Here is a 16,092-nt window from a genome sequence, read left to right as displayed (position 1 = left end):
TTAAGTTTACACAGTAGCAAAGCAATAAGTCAAGCTCTGGTCTGTAGCATGTGCTGATTGCATTGGGTAAATATTCCCATTGTAGCCAAAATTCAGCTATCAATGTTACTGGGAAGAGATCTGTAGTAGCACACCATGATATAAGATTTTCACTATTTAGATACTATAAATATAAGCTACCACAAAAACACAGATGATGGTAAAATACAGCAAAATAATTAGGAAATGATGACTTTGGTTTTCAATATACTTTATTTCATTGTACGTGTGTATAGTTTAATTTTCTAAATAGCTGTATTTAACAACCAATTTGCAAAATTCCTTTTATTTATATATATGTTTATTGAAGTATAGTTAATTTACAATGTTGTGTTAGTTTCTGCTGTACAGCAAACTGATTCAGTTATACATATATACTCTTTTTCATATTCCTTTCCATTTTGTTTTATTACAGGATATTAAATACTGTTCCCTGTGCTATACAATAGGACCTTGTCGTTTATCAAAATTCCTGATAAATTTAACAGCTGACTCTCCCAAGCCAGTATGAGACTTCAGCATATTGGTTGTCTTATTACTGAGTTGGAAGAGTTCTTTATATATTCTAGATCAGTGCTGTCCAATAGAATTTTCTGTGGTAATGGAAATGTTCTATAATTCTGCACGGTCCAACATGATCTCCACCAGCCACATGTGGCTACTGAGTGCTTAAGATGTGGTAAGTATAACTGACAAACTGAATTTTTAATTTTAATTAATTTAAATTCAAATTAAAATATCCATATATTTAATGGCTAGTATACCATACCCAACAGCACAGTACCAGACATAGAAAGAACTGACTATCCCTTATTTGGGATAGTAATTTCCGGGACACTAATTATAGTAAGAGTTATCGCATAGTGAATACTTTATATGGTCATAATAGTTAAAAGCACAGATTATGGAGTCAGACTGTCCGGGTTCAAATATTTTAGTTTCCTTCTCTATAAAATGGGAATACAAATAGTGCATATTGCACAGAACGGTGATGAGGAGTAAATGAAATAGTGCACGTGGAGTGCTCAGTACACTGTCGGGCTATCCCGTAAACGCCCAATAATCGGATAATATTCTCCTCATACAAATGCTGTGCAAATCAGTAAAAAATCACTCGTAGGTCAGTTATTAAGAACCGAAACAATCTTTGGAGAAAGTTGCCATAATTTTCTAATGAAAAGTTGCCAGAATTTTTAATTTTCTAACAAAACCCAAAACCCCTCGAACGTTGCTGGCCCTTCCCCACCGGACCCTTCCTATTCCTTTAAAATCGGCCGGGCTGCAGAGAGACGACTGAGTGACAGTGCAATTGGCCAATCACAGGAGGTCACGTATGAAGCCCGCCCCAAGGCCTCGTCCAACCGCGTGCCGGCAGCGCCCGGAATGGGACTGTTGCGAGGCGGTCGGTTCCAAGTGGGCCAGAGCGCGGGGGGAAAGTGGGCCTGTACTCGAGGACTGCAGCGCACTGTGCGCGCGAGGACTGGAATTCCGGCGGCAGCTGCTGGGAGCGGCCCGGCCCAGCGGGACGGCGGAGACTGACCTGTGCCTAGAGCCCATCCCAGCACGCGGGGTCTGCCGCGAATCCCTGGCGTCCCCTCCGGCGCACTCTTGGAGCCACTTTCCCGAGCGGAAGTCCGCCTGTGTCTCGGGCCCTGGTGGGACCTGCTCGGAGGAATGGCGCCGCCGGGTGAGGCGTTGCGCATGGCTCGGCAACGGGGTCCCGCGGCCCGCAGGACTTGGCGAATGGGCCCTCGCCCGCGGGAGACTGGTGCTCGCCACGCAGGAGCCGGCTAGGCGGGAACCCCTTCCCCTGCGGGGCAGGGGCATGGGCAGGGGCATGGGCATGGGCTCGGGCTTGGGCATGGGCTCGGGCTTGAGCTCGGGCTCGGGCTCTTGGGGTGGAGGGTCAGACGAAGCGTTGGCCAGCGGGTGGGACTGCCGCGGAGGAGGGGTTGGGCAGGGGTGCGGCGTGGAGCTACGGGTCCCCCCGAGGCCCAGCCAGGGACCGCGGCCGCGGATAACGTTCGGGCTGGCATAACTCATTCATTTGATTTGCGCGGGCTTCCGGGCCGGGAGGCGTAAGCGTGAGCTTTTGGCCAAATCGTCCTTTTTTTGGACCATGGTTTCCTCTTTAATGAAAGGGGCAAGACAATCAGTCAGCTCTCTTTGGGAGCTTAGAGCATGAGTCCTGAAGTTAGAGTCTCCGGTACAGACTTGCAGTCTGCCACGTATTCGTTAATGTGACCCTGTGCAAGTTGCTTAACTTCTCTGCCCCTCAGTTTCTCATTTGTAAAATAGGTTAGTCAAGTTACCTACCTCATGAATTACGGTGAGTGTTAAATCAGATAATCTCCTTGCATAGCGTAGAGCAGTGCGGCACTAAGTAAGCACTCAGTAAGCTTAACTATATTGCTAGGTATTTAGTGGGCACAGTGCAGGATGGAACCTCATGTAGTCTCACAACAACTTGGGAAATGTGTATTGTTATTATTTCCATCTGACAGACGGAATATCAGAGAAGGGAAGTAACTTGCCCCTGGTAACAGTGAATAAGTCAGTGAGCTCGCTGCTCCATTATTTGAGAGGTTGAGGATAATAGAGTTCCTACAGTTTGGTTCTCAGCTAGTTGTGTGTCTTAGGGCAGGTAACTATTTCTGAGACTCAATTTCATGGTCTGTAAACCACACTCATTTGGATGTTGTGAGGATATAATGACTAAATGGATGCAAGCTACTTAGCATAGTGTGGGCATACCGTACACATGTTAAGTGCTCAAATTTTAGACCCCGCAGTTATGATTAATATGAGGTGGGAATATCAGGATTCTGGCACAGATGCTGTGTTAGGGGAACTTACAGTCGAGCTGGCAAAAGCTAGTCATAGTTACTCACTAGATCTTAAGGTATTGAGTGCGTGCATATATTCAAGGCACTGGGGATTCAGCATAAGTATCTTGATTCCTCTTTTACATCTTTCGACCCATTATCAATTCTGGCTTTAACTTTGAATTCTAGCCAGACTTCAACCACTTCTCAGTACCTCCATTGCTGTCACCCTGGCTTAGACCACCAACATCTTTTTTCCTGGGTTATGGCAGTAGTCTTCTATCCTTACTTCTCTATAATCTCAACACAGTATTGTTTATTCTCAACACAAAGTTCCTTTTAAAATGTAAGTCGAGTCACTCCTCTGCTCAAGATTTTCCTGTGGCTCCCATCTCACTTTATAAAAGCCAAAGTCCCTATAATGCCCTCTGGATTTGGCCTCTGCTACGTCTGTTACCTCTCCCTATACATCTCACCCCTTGCTTAATTCTCTCCAGCCATATTGTTCTCTTTGCTAATGCAGAAAACACCATCTGCACTCCTGATTCAGGGTATTTGCCCTTGCTTGTCTTGGGATAGTTTCCCTCCAAATATCTTTATGACTTCCTCCTTCTTTTCCTTCAGGTTTACACACAATATCTTTATTTCTTAGGGCTTCACAGGCTACCATATTTAAAATTACAGCTCTTCCCGGATATTCCTTCTGTGCTTTATTTTTCTCCATAGCACTTTTCACCTTCTAAGCTGATAAATAATGTTTCATAATTATTTTGTGTAATGTCTTTCTTTTCCAACTAGAATGTAAGGTCCATGAGTTTAGGGGTTTTTGTTCTGTTTCCTGTTGTGTTTTTTTTTTTTTTTTTTTAATTTTTTAAAATTTTATGGCTGTGTTGGGTCTTCGTTTCTGTGCGAGGGCTTTCTCTAGTTGGGGCAAGCGGGGGCCGCTCTTCATCGCGCTGCACGGGCCTCTCACTATCACGGCCTTTCTTGTTGCGGAGCACAGGCTCCAGACGCGCAGGCTCAGTAATTGTGGCTCAGGGGCCCAGTTGCTCCGCGGCATGTGGGATCTTCCCAGACCAGGGCTCGAACCCGTGTCCCCTGCATTGGCAGACAGATTCTCAACCACTGCGCCACCAGGGAAGCCCTCCTGTTGTGTTTTTAACACCAAAAATAGTGCTTGGTACATAGTAGGTTTTTAATAAATATTTGATGAATGATGATCCACATTATAGATCTCTTTCTAGTTTTTTTCAAGAGCTTTTGCATTCTTTAGGTTATTTAACACACACGAGGACTTAAATAGCACTAACACTCATGCCCCTAGTGTAGGCATCCCTTCTACAACATTCTGTAAAAAATAGTGGAGTGCGAACTCCATAGATAGACCTGGGTTTGAGTCCAAGATTGGCTATCTCCAAGCTGTTCTGGTCCTCAGTTTTTTTTATTTATAAAATACCTTTTTTAAGGGGTTCTAGTTGAAACTAAATTTGACGCTACGGGCAAAGGAACATTAATCATTAATGTTAACCTTGTGATTACTGTTACTTGGAAGGCAGACTGTTCATGAAGCTGCCCATTTGAAAGTGTTTTTTCCAAATGAAAAGTAGAAATGTTCCACGCCTATGATTTCTCTCTGTCCCCTGGGGCATAATGGATGAGGATTGATTTTTCTTTCCATTTATTCAGCAAATATTAATTCAGTACTGCTATGTGCCAAGCAATGTGCAAGACCTGGAATTACTGGGATGAATAAAAGCAACGGTCTCTATCCTCATGAAGCTTACAGTTTAGCAGAGGAATCAGACATTACTAATTTTAGTTGTGAAAAAGTCTACATAGAAGTGCAGGTTGCTGTGAGCGGATATAGGAACAACAACAACAATAATGTAATAGAAGGAGTAGCTAACATTTATATAGCACTTATCTGTATATGTGCCAGTCACTAACATTTTCTGTATTAACGCATGTAATCCTAACAACCCTGAGGTAGATACTGTTATTATCCCACTTTACACTTGAGAAAACTGAGGCACAGCTGGTCACATTGTAACTGCCATGGCCACCTTGCTAAGAAGTGACAGAGCTAGGATTTAAACCTGGCCCCAGAAACCTCGTTCTTTGCTACTTTATAGTACTGGGACCTCATCCAAAGGAGGGCTGTTGGGAGGCTTCTTAAGGAAGAGATACTCGAAATCTGAAAGTCGAAATTAAGCGGGAGAAGGCATGCAAAAGAGCTGGGTGGGAAAGAACATGACTACTTAGAGGAACAGAGAGGAGGGCAGAGAGCAACAGATGAAAGAGTGGGGGAGGAGATCTGGTTGGGAGACGGGCAAGGCCACGGGGAGGATTCAGGATTGGGTTTGTCCTAAGAGGCATACGAGTTACAAATGTACTTGAGACGGGAATGCCATGATGAGTCCCTTGCTTTAGAGACACAGAGGCTGCTGGGAGGACTGTCGTTCAGAGAGCTGAAGACCATGCCCACCACTTCCCCAAGGCGTGTCTCCAGGTTGAACCTCCCAGTTCCCTCACCCTTCCTCACATAATTTGGTTCCCAGACCTTGGTGTGCCTCATCATTGGAACTTTGTATAGAACTTTGGAATACTGTGGAGTGTATTTATTTAATAGTCGTTTCCCCCCAAGGTTCAAGCACTGTCTTCCTGTTGGCCCTGACAATCATAGCCAGCGCCCATGCTCTGACGCCCACTCACCACCTCACTAGGCATGATGTGGAGAGACTGAAAGCCTCGCTGGATCGCCCTTTCACAAGTTTGGAATCTGCTTTCTACTCCATCGTGGGACTCAGCAGCCTTGGTGCCCAGGTGCCAGATGTAAAGGTAAAGACCACTTTTGTCTTGGTGGTCTCATCCCTTCACTGGATTTCTTTTGTGTACTTCAAAACTAACTCTTGCTCATTTGAGGATAACCAAGGCTGACCCAATATAATTAATATTTATATCAATCTGACAGATCCCTTTTTTTTTGTTTTTTGAATACCTAATATATGTTAGGACCGTGCCAGGTGTTTTAGTAGAATATAAAGGAGAGCAAGTCATAGATTCTTTAGAAACTTTTACTGTAGCTTTTACTGAAATGTTTACAGTGAGACTGTACTTGTTAAGTGTCCTATGTGTGTCCCTAATAAATAATAAAGGAGTTCAAGATGGGGAGCATTCACCTTTATTGAACACTGACAGTCACAGCATCAGGCATTTCGATATACTTTTTGGACCTTTGAGGAGGAAAATGCATCATAACTGAAACCTTTCTTGGATTTAGGAACAATCTTAAACTGTGAATTTACATTTTATTCATTACAGCAGCACAGACAGCTAGGGTAAGGAATTAGCGCCAGGTTTCTCACATAAACCTTGTGTATTAGTTTTCTAAGGTTGTGTAACAAATTACTATAAACTTAGTGATTTAAAACAACATTCATTTATGACCGGATAGTTCTGTAGGTCAGAAGTCCAGGCAGGCTTGGCCAGGCTCTCTGCTTAGTGTCTCATGGGTCGAAATGAAGGTGTTGGCCAGGCTGGGCTCTTACCTGGAGGCTCTGGGGAAGAATCTACTTCAAGCTCCTTCAGGTGGTTGGCAGAATCCACTTCCTTGTGGTTGTAGGTCTCAGGTCCCCGTTTTCTTGCTGGCTGTGAAGCCAAGGACTGCTCTCTGCTCCTCAAGGCACCGAATTTCTTCTCATCTTCCCCCTCCCCATTTAAGTCAGTAATGGCATGTTGAGTCCTTCTTACTCTTCAAGTCTCTCTGACCTCCTGCTCCCAGTCGGAGAAAACTCTGCTGTTAAAGGACTTACCTGCTTGGGTCAGGCCTACCTGGATAATCTCTAAATTTTAAGGTCAACTGATTTGGGGCTTTAATTACACCTGCAAAATCCCTTCATGGCAGTTGTCTATTAGTTTAAATAAATAATCAGTAGATGGATATCTAAAGATGGCATCTTTAGAATTCTGCCTCTCCTTTCGTGTATTAGTGTAGAAATGACCCCAAATCTGAATGACTTATGACTAAAGTTTATTTTTTGCTCTTACTGTATGGCCATCAAGGGTCAGCTGGGGCTTTGCTCCATGTTTCTTCAGTCTAAGATTTAGCCTGGGGACTTCGCTGGCGGTCCAGTGGTTAAGACTCCACACTCCCAATACAGGGGGCGAGGGTTTGATCCCTGGTCAGAGAACTAAGATTCCGCATGCCACAGGGCGTGGGCACCACCCCCACCAAAGGAAAAATAAAAGGGATTTAGCCTGATGGAGGAGTCTCTTTCTGGACTGTGTACAAATGAAAGCATGGCTTTTAAAACTTCTGCTCAGAAGAGATACTTGCCACTTCTTTTATCTTTATTTCTTTGCCTAAAGCAAGTCCCTTGGCCATGCCTGGGTTCAACAGGTTAGGGAAATGTAATCTTCTGCAGAAGACAGTGCATTTTAGTGAGCAGTAACTTGTCTAATTAGCCACTTAGTCCCTTTGCCTCAGGCCTGTCCTGGGATCCTCCCTGGCTGTCAAAGCTCCCTCCCTTTGCTTCCTTCAAGATCAATGGTTCTTCTTGTGAGGAGGGTGGTGAGTACCTGACCCACTGGATTGACAGTTTAGCCCACTTTTGTATGAACTACTATTGCTAGGTTGTTTACTGCCCTGGGCTAGGCCCTGGGCATGCAGTGATGGATCAACCAGTCAAAATCACTGCCTTCAGAGAGCTTACAGTCTAGTTCGACTTAAAAGACCAACAGCTCTTTTTGTTTCAATCTTTTATTATGGAAGTTTGCAAACATTCACAAAAGTGGTGGGAACATATAATGAGCTCTTCTCATACCATTTGCCAGTTTGAACAAGTGTTCACATTTTGCCATTTTTATTACATTTACTCTCCCTCTGCTTATTTATTTTATTTTTTTGCTGGTGTGTTTTATAGCAAATACCAGACATATTTGACTTACATCTATACTTTTTTTAACATGACAGTCCTTTTATTTCACCTAGCAAGATTAATAATAATTCTTTAATGTCATTTAATTCCCAGTCTGTGTTTAGTCATCTTGAGCTAACAAAAAATGTTGGTTTGAATCAGGGTCTAAACAAGGTCCACACATTGCATTTGTTGATGTTTCTCAAGACCCTTTTCATCTACAACAATTCCCGCCCCCATCTTTTATTTATGGAACAAGCCAGGTCACTTGTCCTGGAGAATTTTCCACATTCTGCTTTTGATTGATTGCATCCGCATGCTGTTTTTGAACATATTTCCTTATCTCTTTAATTCCTATAAACTGATAGTTAGCTCTTGAGGCTTAATTATAATCAGGGTCAGTTTTCTTGGCAGAAATAGTTCATAGGCAGTGCTGTGTGCTTCCTATCAGTGGATGCTTAATATCTGATTGTTTCATTTTTAGTTATGATAAAGTTGAATCAGTGGATTCAGGTGTTGTCACACTAATCTATCTCTTGTACACAGTGTATAGTAGGGACTTGTTTTTTATCCATTCTGGCAATCTCTGTCTTTTAATTGGGGATTTAGTTCATTTATATTTTTTTGTAACTATACTGTTGGGTTTAAGTTTACCATCTTGTTTTCTATTTGTTTATCCATTTTTTTCCTCCTCCTTTCCTGTCTTAGATTGAATCTTTTTTTTTTTTAATATTCCAGTTTATCTCTTCTATTGGCTTTTTAGCTTACTTATTTTTTTAGAGGTTGCTCTAGAGATTGTAATATGCATCTTAACTTATCACAGTATACTTTGAATTATTATTTTGCCACATCACGAATAAGGAAGGGACCTTATAACAATATATTTCTCTTTAGACTCCCATCATTTGTACTATTGTCATACTTTTTACATTCTTTCAAGGGTCACGGCCTTGTCCTGTCTGTTGTCCAGCATCTCAGCTTCGTCTATTTTGTTCAGTTTTACAGTTATTTGTGACAGGCTGGTAAATTCAGTACATTTACTTCTGTCCTGGTCAGAACTGGTAGTCCCTGTTGATGTCTTGCAATCCATTGCAATTGTTATTGTTTTTGATGCTCAAAATGTCCCATTTTTGCCAGTGGGCCAGAATGTCTCTCTGTGTGTGTTTTGTTTGTTTCTATGTAATCCAGTAGTCTTTGAGGGTTTCTGATGTCCTTGGCTTAAATATTTTCTGGCCGAGACTAGAATCAGTAATTGTTACTATTTATTGAATGTCTCATATGTGCCAGGTACCCCTGGGTATGTTATCTTGAGTTGTCTTCATTCTATATGGTCAGAAATATCATCCTGTAATAGAGGAGGAAATGCAAGCTCAGAAAGGTTAAGAAAATTGTCCAGTGTCTGCCAACCATCATCTGAATAATGGCCCCCAGGGTCAAATCCAGCTTGAAGCCTGTTTTTGTAAATAAAAGTTTACTGGAACACAGCCACGCCCATCACTCACATATTGCTATGGCTGCTTTTGCACTTTAACAGTAGAGTTGAGTAATTACTGAAGAGACTTATCTGGCCCCAAAAGCCTAATATTTACTCTCTGGCCCTTTACAGAAAGTTTGCTAATCCCTGCTATATGAGAGCTGTGCTTATTCAGATTTCTTCCTGACAGCTATCTCTTGTTGCTACCCAATATTTCCTTCCTGTGTGTGACTGTTAATGAAACAGACTTCCCGCATGTTGTTGTTGTTGTTTTTTTAACACTTGATTTTTATTATTTTTTAATTTATTTTATTTATTTTTGGCTGTGTTGGGTCTTCGTTTCTGTGCGAGGGCTTTCTCTAGTTGCGGCAAGTGGGGGCCACTCTTCATCGCGGTGTGCGGGCCTCTCACTATCGCGGCCTCCCTTGTTGCGGAGCACAGGCTCCAGACACGCAGGCTCAGTAATTGTGGCTCACGGGCCCAGTTGCTCTGCGGCATGTGGGATCTTCCCGGACCAGGGCTCGAACCCGTGTCCCCTGCATTGGCAGGCAGACTCTCAACCACTGTGCCCCCAGGGAAGCCCCCCTCATGTTGTTTTAAACCCTCCAGGTCAATGTACCTCCTAATAAAATTAGTTTTGTTCAAGAGAAAAGAGTACAGGCAGCAGAGTCGCTAGCCCAAGTTTTTAATTCTGGCTCCATCTCTCTATAAAATGGGAGTTGTGATGCCTTCCTCATGGGATCATTGTAAAGATAAAGTGAAATCACATTATGCCTAGTAAGTGACTGGCCCACGAAAGGCCCTTTGAATGGTAGCTATTATTATAATTAATATTTTAAAAGTTTTGCTTCTATTTATAATTTATTCAGGTGAGTTCAGACAATGCTGGTGCAGATACTGTATGGAAGGCCCACAGTGTCTGTAAAGGGCTTGGGAAAGAGAGAGAACAGACAATTGGGAGACATAGGGTGGAGCAGTCTTGACCCGTAGAGGTTTTGTATCGTAAGGTGTAGGAGATAAAATTGGAATATTAGGCTAATGTTAAATTTTGGCAGATCTGAATGCAGGATGAGAGTTTTCTGCTGGTCTGTTTCAAAATTCTGTGGGACCATAGGATTCCGTCCAGGGGCCTCCTGAAGGAGTGAGGAGTGAGGCGCTCTCACTCTAACTGAAATGATACTTTTTAAAATTAATCAATCAATCAATCAGTTAATTAATTTTTGGCTACGCTGGGTCTTCGTTGCTACACGTGGGCTTTCTCTAGTTGCAGTGAGCGGGGGCTGCTCTTTGTTGCGGTGCATGGGCTTCTCATTGCAGTGGCTTCTCTTGTTGCAGAGCATGGGCTCTAGGCGCGCGGGCTTTGGTAGTTGTGGTACGCGGGCTCAGTAGTTGTGGCTCGCTGGCTCTAGAGCACAGGCTCAGTAGTTGTGGTGCATGGGCTTAGTTGCTTCGCGATGTGTGGGATCTTCCCGGACCAGGGCTTGAACCCGCGTCCCCTGCATTGGCAGGCCGATTCTTAATCACTGTGCCACCAGGGAAGCCTCAAATGATGCCTTTTTATCTGTCTCATGATTTAGAGCTGCACATGGATTTAGGTTGAACTCATGCCCCTATAGGTATTCTCTGCTGATGTAATGAGTTTGAGGGCACGTTGGTCAGGGCTGAAGACGTAGGCTGAAGCCATCCAGACAGCTGCAGTGCAGTGTGATTTGGTGGTAATTGCGTGATTAGCTGTGGGCTTTTTGTTCATAATACAGGCTCTAAAGTCACATTGGTTGGCTTCAAGATCTTGACTTCACAACTACACCACTGAGTAACCTGTGCAGCTTACCGAACCTTTCAGAATCTTTGTTTTCTCATCTGTAAGATGGAGATAGTTATAGTACTCAGCTCACAAGTGATGGATGTAGGTTGGTTGGCATGGTGATGGCATGTAGTAATGGGTGTAATCAGTATTAGCTCTTAGTAGTACTATTACATGGTAGTAGCGGTAAATGTATGTTGATTGACATTTTATTTTTTCTCCTACTGTCATCCCCATTGCTTAATGCCTAATGAAGAGGGTGTTCCACAAATATTTGTTGAATGAATGAATTGTAAACTTTAGCTTAATAGAAATGAAAGCTCTCTAAATGTGCCTCTTAATCGGAAAATAAATGGGTTAATCATGTACTTCATTCTAATCACTTATGAAATGTGCTGTGGTGATGGTGTGATGTGTACATTGTAAGCAGTGGAAGGAAGGGAGTTGTATGGACATTTTGGAGCTGGTAAATTTCCTTATTAGAGTTGCACACTAAAGAAATCCATCGAAGGACTCAGAGGCAAAGAATATACAAATCAATTTTCACTGCAAAGTAAAGGAGCTGTTATAGTGGAGGATTACTGGACTGAATGTCAATATTATGACATAGTATGAGTGTGTTTCATGTTTGGTAATTGCAATCATTGTTGCTTTTGTTGTGGTCATCCATGTACAATGCTTGGTGTCAGTCTATTTATCTCTTGTAAAAATAAAATACAGTGTGTGTATGTGAAAAAAAAAAAAAAAATCCATTGAGAGAGAGTCTCTGTTACTGTCGCTTCCATGTAGTGGGACGTGTCCTGCTCAGCTGTTGTTGCTTTCAGCTGAGTAGAGAGAACTCCCTCAGTTCTGCTAGATGCACTGAGTTGGTTGTTCTCACAGATAGATCATTAGGGGAGATTTTGGTTATTTTGTCAAAAGAGACTCAGCAGCAGAACTGAGAGGAATGGGGTCTAATAAGAATATGAGAGTAGAGCGCAGCTCTGGGAACAGTGGAGTGTGGAATGAGAGTTGATTTTAGGTGTTATGAAGACTGAACATCTTTCATTTTGGTATCAAGTACTGTGTATGTATATTTTAAAAACATAAGCACATGAGAACGGCGATTTTATAGATTTTTTAAAAAATAAATTTATTTTATTTATTTATTTTTTGGCTGTGTTGGGTCTTCGCTGCTGCACGCGGGCCCTCTCTAGCTGCTGTGAGCGGGGGCCACTCTTCGTCGCGGTGTGCTGGCCTCTCATTGCGGCGGCCTCCCCTGTTGTGGAGCATGGGCTCCAGGCACGCAGCTTCAGCAGCTGTGGCACATGGGCCCAGCAGTTGTGGCTCTCGGGCTCTAGAGCGCAGGCTCAGTAGGTGTGGTGCACGGGCTTAGTTGCTCCGTGGCATGTGGGATCTTCCCAGACCAGGGATCAAACCTATGTTACCTTGTGGGGTTAAGAATCCCCACAGGCGGATTCTTAACCACTGTGCCACCAGGGAAGTCCCTATAGATATTATTGCTTAGCTTTTTATAAGACTTAGGAACATTGAGGGTTATTTTGTATTCGTTTTAATGAAAATATTAAGTAAATGGGAGACATACTATGCAAAAATTGTGATGGTAGATTAGATTCTAATGACTGAAATCAGGACACATTAGACAGTGTTCACAGGTTGTCAGTCAATCAGGCACTTTCCTGATCTGTGAAAGGGGATTAAGAATATCTACCTTATAGAGTTGTTGTGAGAATTAAATGTGATAATAAGTGTAAAGTGCTTAGCTCAGTATCTGGCACATGGTGAGTCCAAGGTAAGCATATCTGTATCCATTCAACAAGTACTGAGTGCTTGTTGAGGGCCAGGCACTCAGCCAGTTACTGGGAATAGCAGAGAAGCAGGCACTCCTTCAGGCAGTAATCATTTTATGGAGCATCTGCTATGTGCAAGGTATTATGCTAAGTGCAGAGGAGCTCATTATCTAGTGAGAGACAGGAACCATAACAGAGAGACCAGGTGTGAGTACAGAGACACATGTAACGTGTAGTGCGTGGAAAGTGCCAGGGGAGTCCAGAAGAGAGAGCTGCTCACTCACCCGGTCTGCTGAGAACACTTACTCTTAGTCCCAACCTTGTACAGGGGGAATTACCGTCTGTGCTGCTGCTACACGATTCCTTTAGTCATTCATCAGATGTCTAGTGAGTTTCTGCTGTGTGCTGAGCATGATGCTAGGCACCGGGGATTCAGTATTGAACAACAAAGAGAGCGTCTGCCTTTTGGAATGTATCCTCTAATAGTGGAGACAAGCATTAGTCGTGTAATAAATACATACATGAATATTTATAACAATGGTAAGTTTTATGAAGGTGAGATGTATGGTGTTATAGGTGTGAAATAGGGGACTTTGACCTGGTCAGGGAAGGCACTTCTAAAGAAATCTCTGAACTTAAATCTCACTCTATATACCCCTAAATTACAACTCCTTGAGGGCAGGAACTTTGTTGATTTCATTTGTTGTGTATTTCCAGTACCTAGAGAGCACCTGGCAGGTGGTAGTACTCAATAGCTGTTTATTAAATGAAGGAAGGTATGATGGATCTGAATTCTAAAGGGAAAGTAGGACTTAACCAGGAGACGGGGAGGGAAGGGACTTTAGCCAGAGGAAATAGCATGTACAAAGGACCTGTGCAGTTAGGGAGCAGATTACATTTGAGAGACTGAGAGGAGGTTGTGTAAGAACAGAGAATGCGAGAAAGCTAGAGAGGAAGGCTGGGGCTAAGCCTCCGTGCCTTGGTAGTCAGAGGGAAGATTTTGCTTTTTCTCTAAAGCGAAGTTGATTTTAAGCAGCAAGTATCAGGATCTAGTTTTCATTTTGGAAAGGTTTCTCTCCTGCCTTGTGGAGGACAGACTTTCGCAGGGGAATATGGGGCAAGATTGAATGCTGGCGGGGTACAAAAGATAACACCTGGACTTCTGGCTTTTGCCACATGGATGGATGGTTGGGCCATTCCTTAGGATAGGAACACAGGAGGAGAATTAGGTTTGTGCAGGAAAGATCATAAATTCGATCTTAAAGATGCTGAGCTTAAAATGCCTTTGAATCATGTAAGTGGCCTTTGAGAGAAGTCTGGGCTGGGGGTACAAACCTGAGAATTATCTGCATAGCGGTTCTGGATGAAGCCATGGGCATGATTGAGATCGCCTAGGAAGAGAGGGGATGGATGAGAAGTTGGCCTAGGAGTTGAAAAACTCCAGTGTTAAATGGTCAGGCAGAAGAGGATGAAACTTGAGGAGCAGCTGAGAAGAAGGAAGAGAACCAGGGGAGGGCAGGGGAATCCCGGAAGCGAAGGGAAGGGAATGTTTTAGAACAGGGAAGGCTCTATCCAGTGTTAAGGGCATGAGCATTGGAAAATGTCCTTTGGCTTCCATAATTTGGAGGTCACTGGTGGGAAGAGGGAGAAGGTAGCAGCTGGAGGGGAGAGAAGGATCAAGGTAAGTTTTGCTTTCAAATCAGTCTTGAGTTTTGTTGATACGTTAGGAGTTACCAGTCGAGAGGGAGAAGCTGAACTGACGAGATGGATGGGCTTCCTGATGGAGAGAACAGCCCGTACTAAGCCTAGAGGCTTAGAAGTGCTTGTTGTGTTGTGGGGGCCATGAGTTGGCTGGAGCAGAGGGGTGGTCAGAGCGCACGTGGAAAAAGCCGGCCCAGCTACCAAGACCTGGTGTGGACGGAGGCTGTCGCCAGCGTGTGCCGCAGTAGCCTGACACAGTCTGGCGAGATTACAAAGCCTAGGCTGAGAGGAGACGGGAGTTGGGGGCTGCTACTGGAGAGGAAAGGGCAGATGAGAGAGAGATTTACTGTCTTCTTGGTTGCTGATTCGGGCTGGGGAGTTGTAGGGAAGAATGGACTGAGAAAAGCACTGATGTCCTTCACTCAGGATATTTAGATAGTTGGGCACAGAAAGTTGGAGGGGAACAGATAGGGGATGGACGTTTAGGAGGCGATTTTCAGCCTTCACTTGCGAGGGTGAGTGTGGAACTAGGGCAGCAGGAGTTGGAGTTACAGATCCCCTGCAAGCGGCCAGCTGAAGCCTCAGATCTGGGTGGGCTTCCTGAGGGTCCAGAATATGTTTTGTGAGGTCCCTCATTTTTGCCACTATTAAAACTAAGCTGTCGACATTTTGAGCTTTGAAGCCACAGACCCTTGGTACTGTTTACCTAGATCTGTCTGTGCAAACGAGTAGGCATGATGCTGGTTTTATTCAGGAACAGGTCGTTTTTGTTTTTGTTTTTGTTTTTTTAATTAATTAATTTATTTATTTTTGGCTGTGTTGGGTCTTCGTTTCTGTGCGAGGGCTTTCTCCAACTGTGGCGAGCGGGGGCCACTCTTCATCGCGGTGCGCGGGCCTGTCACCGTCGCGGCCTCTCCCATTGCGGAGTGCAGGCTCCAGACGCGCAGGCTCAGTAGTTGTGGCTCACGGGCCTAGTCGCTCCGCAGCATGTGGGATCTTCCCAGACCAGGGCTCGAACCCGTGTCCCCTGCATTGGCAGGCGGATTCTTAACCACTGCGCCACCAGGGAAGCCCCAGGTCGTTTTTAATAGTCCCTTGAGAGAGAGAGACAGGCTGTATAGCTCAGACTCTGGAGCCAGGCTGCCTGGGTCTGAATTCCAGCTCCTCCATTAAGAGCTGAGTGACCTTGGACAAGTCAGTTTCCTCTCTAATGCCCCAGTTTTCTTGTCTGTAAACTTAAGGTAATAGGAGGACCTAATGCATAGATCCCTTTATTAAATGAGAAATGCGTATACAGAACTTGTCAACAGTGCTTGGCACATTTTAAGTGCTCAAAAATTGGTAACAATGACCATAATCATTGTTTGGGGCCTTGGGTGTTGTTCTATTGCTAAAGCACCAGATGGCGACAAAGCACACGACTTAAGCTTGCCCACATTCTGCTGAAAGGATTCCTTGAATAGGTTGTTTTCTTCAGATCCCTAATTTGTGCAGTATGAAGTATTTTGTTTCTTTTCTTTTTCTCTTTGGATTCTTTCAGACT

General features: G+C 43.8%; 1 protein-coding gene across 2 annotated transcripts in view; it reads left to right on the top strand.

Moving 5' to 3' along the window:
- Positions 1-1,471: 1,471 nt before the first annotated feature.
- RPN2 (ribophorin II) overlaps positions 1,472-16,092 on the top strand; it is a 56,417-nt gene continuing 41,796 nt past the window's right edge. Inside the window, exons 1-2 of one of the 2 annotated variants that reach the window (XM_059898989.1) lie at positions 1,472-1,726; positions 5,509-5,702. In XM_059898989.1, the coding sequence (XP_059754972.1) occupies positions 1,714-1,726; positions 5,509-5,702 (207 nt within the window). In that variant the 5' untranslated portion in view covers positions 1,472-1,713. The remainder of the gene's footprint in view (positions 1,727-5,508; positions 5,703-16,092) is intronic. The other variant, XM_059898990.1, reaches the window with a different exon arrangement.

This window comes from Balaenoptera ricei, chromosome 15, assembly GCF_028023285.1.
Source record: "Balaenoptera ricei isolate mBalRic1 chromosome 15, mBalRic1.hap2, whole genome shotgun sequence".
Classification (NCBI taxonomy): Eukaryota; Metazoa; Chordata; class Mammalia; order Artiodactyla; family Balaenopteridae; genus Balaenoptera; species Balaenoptera ricei.
The sequence above is the reverse complement of the archived record's forward strand: the minus strand, read 5'-3'. Positions and strand labels throughout refer to the sequence as shown.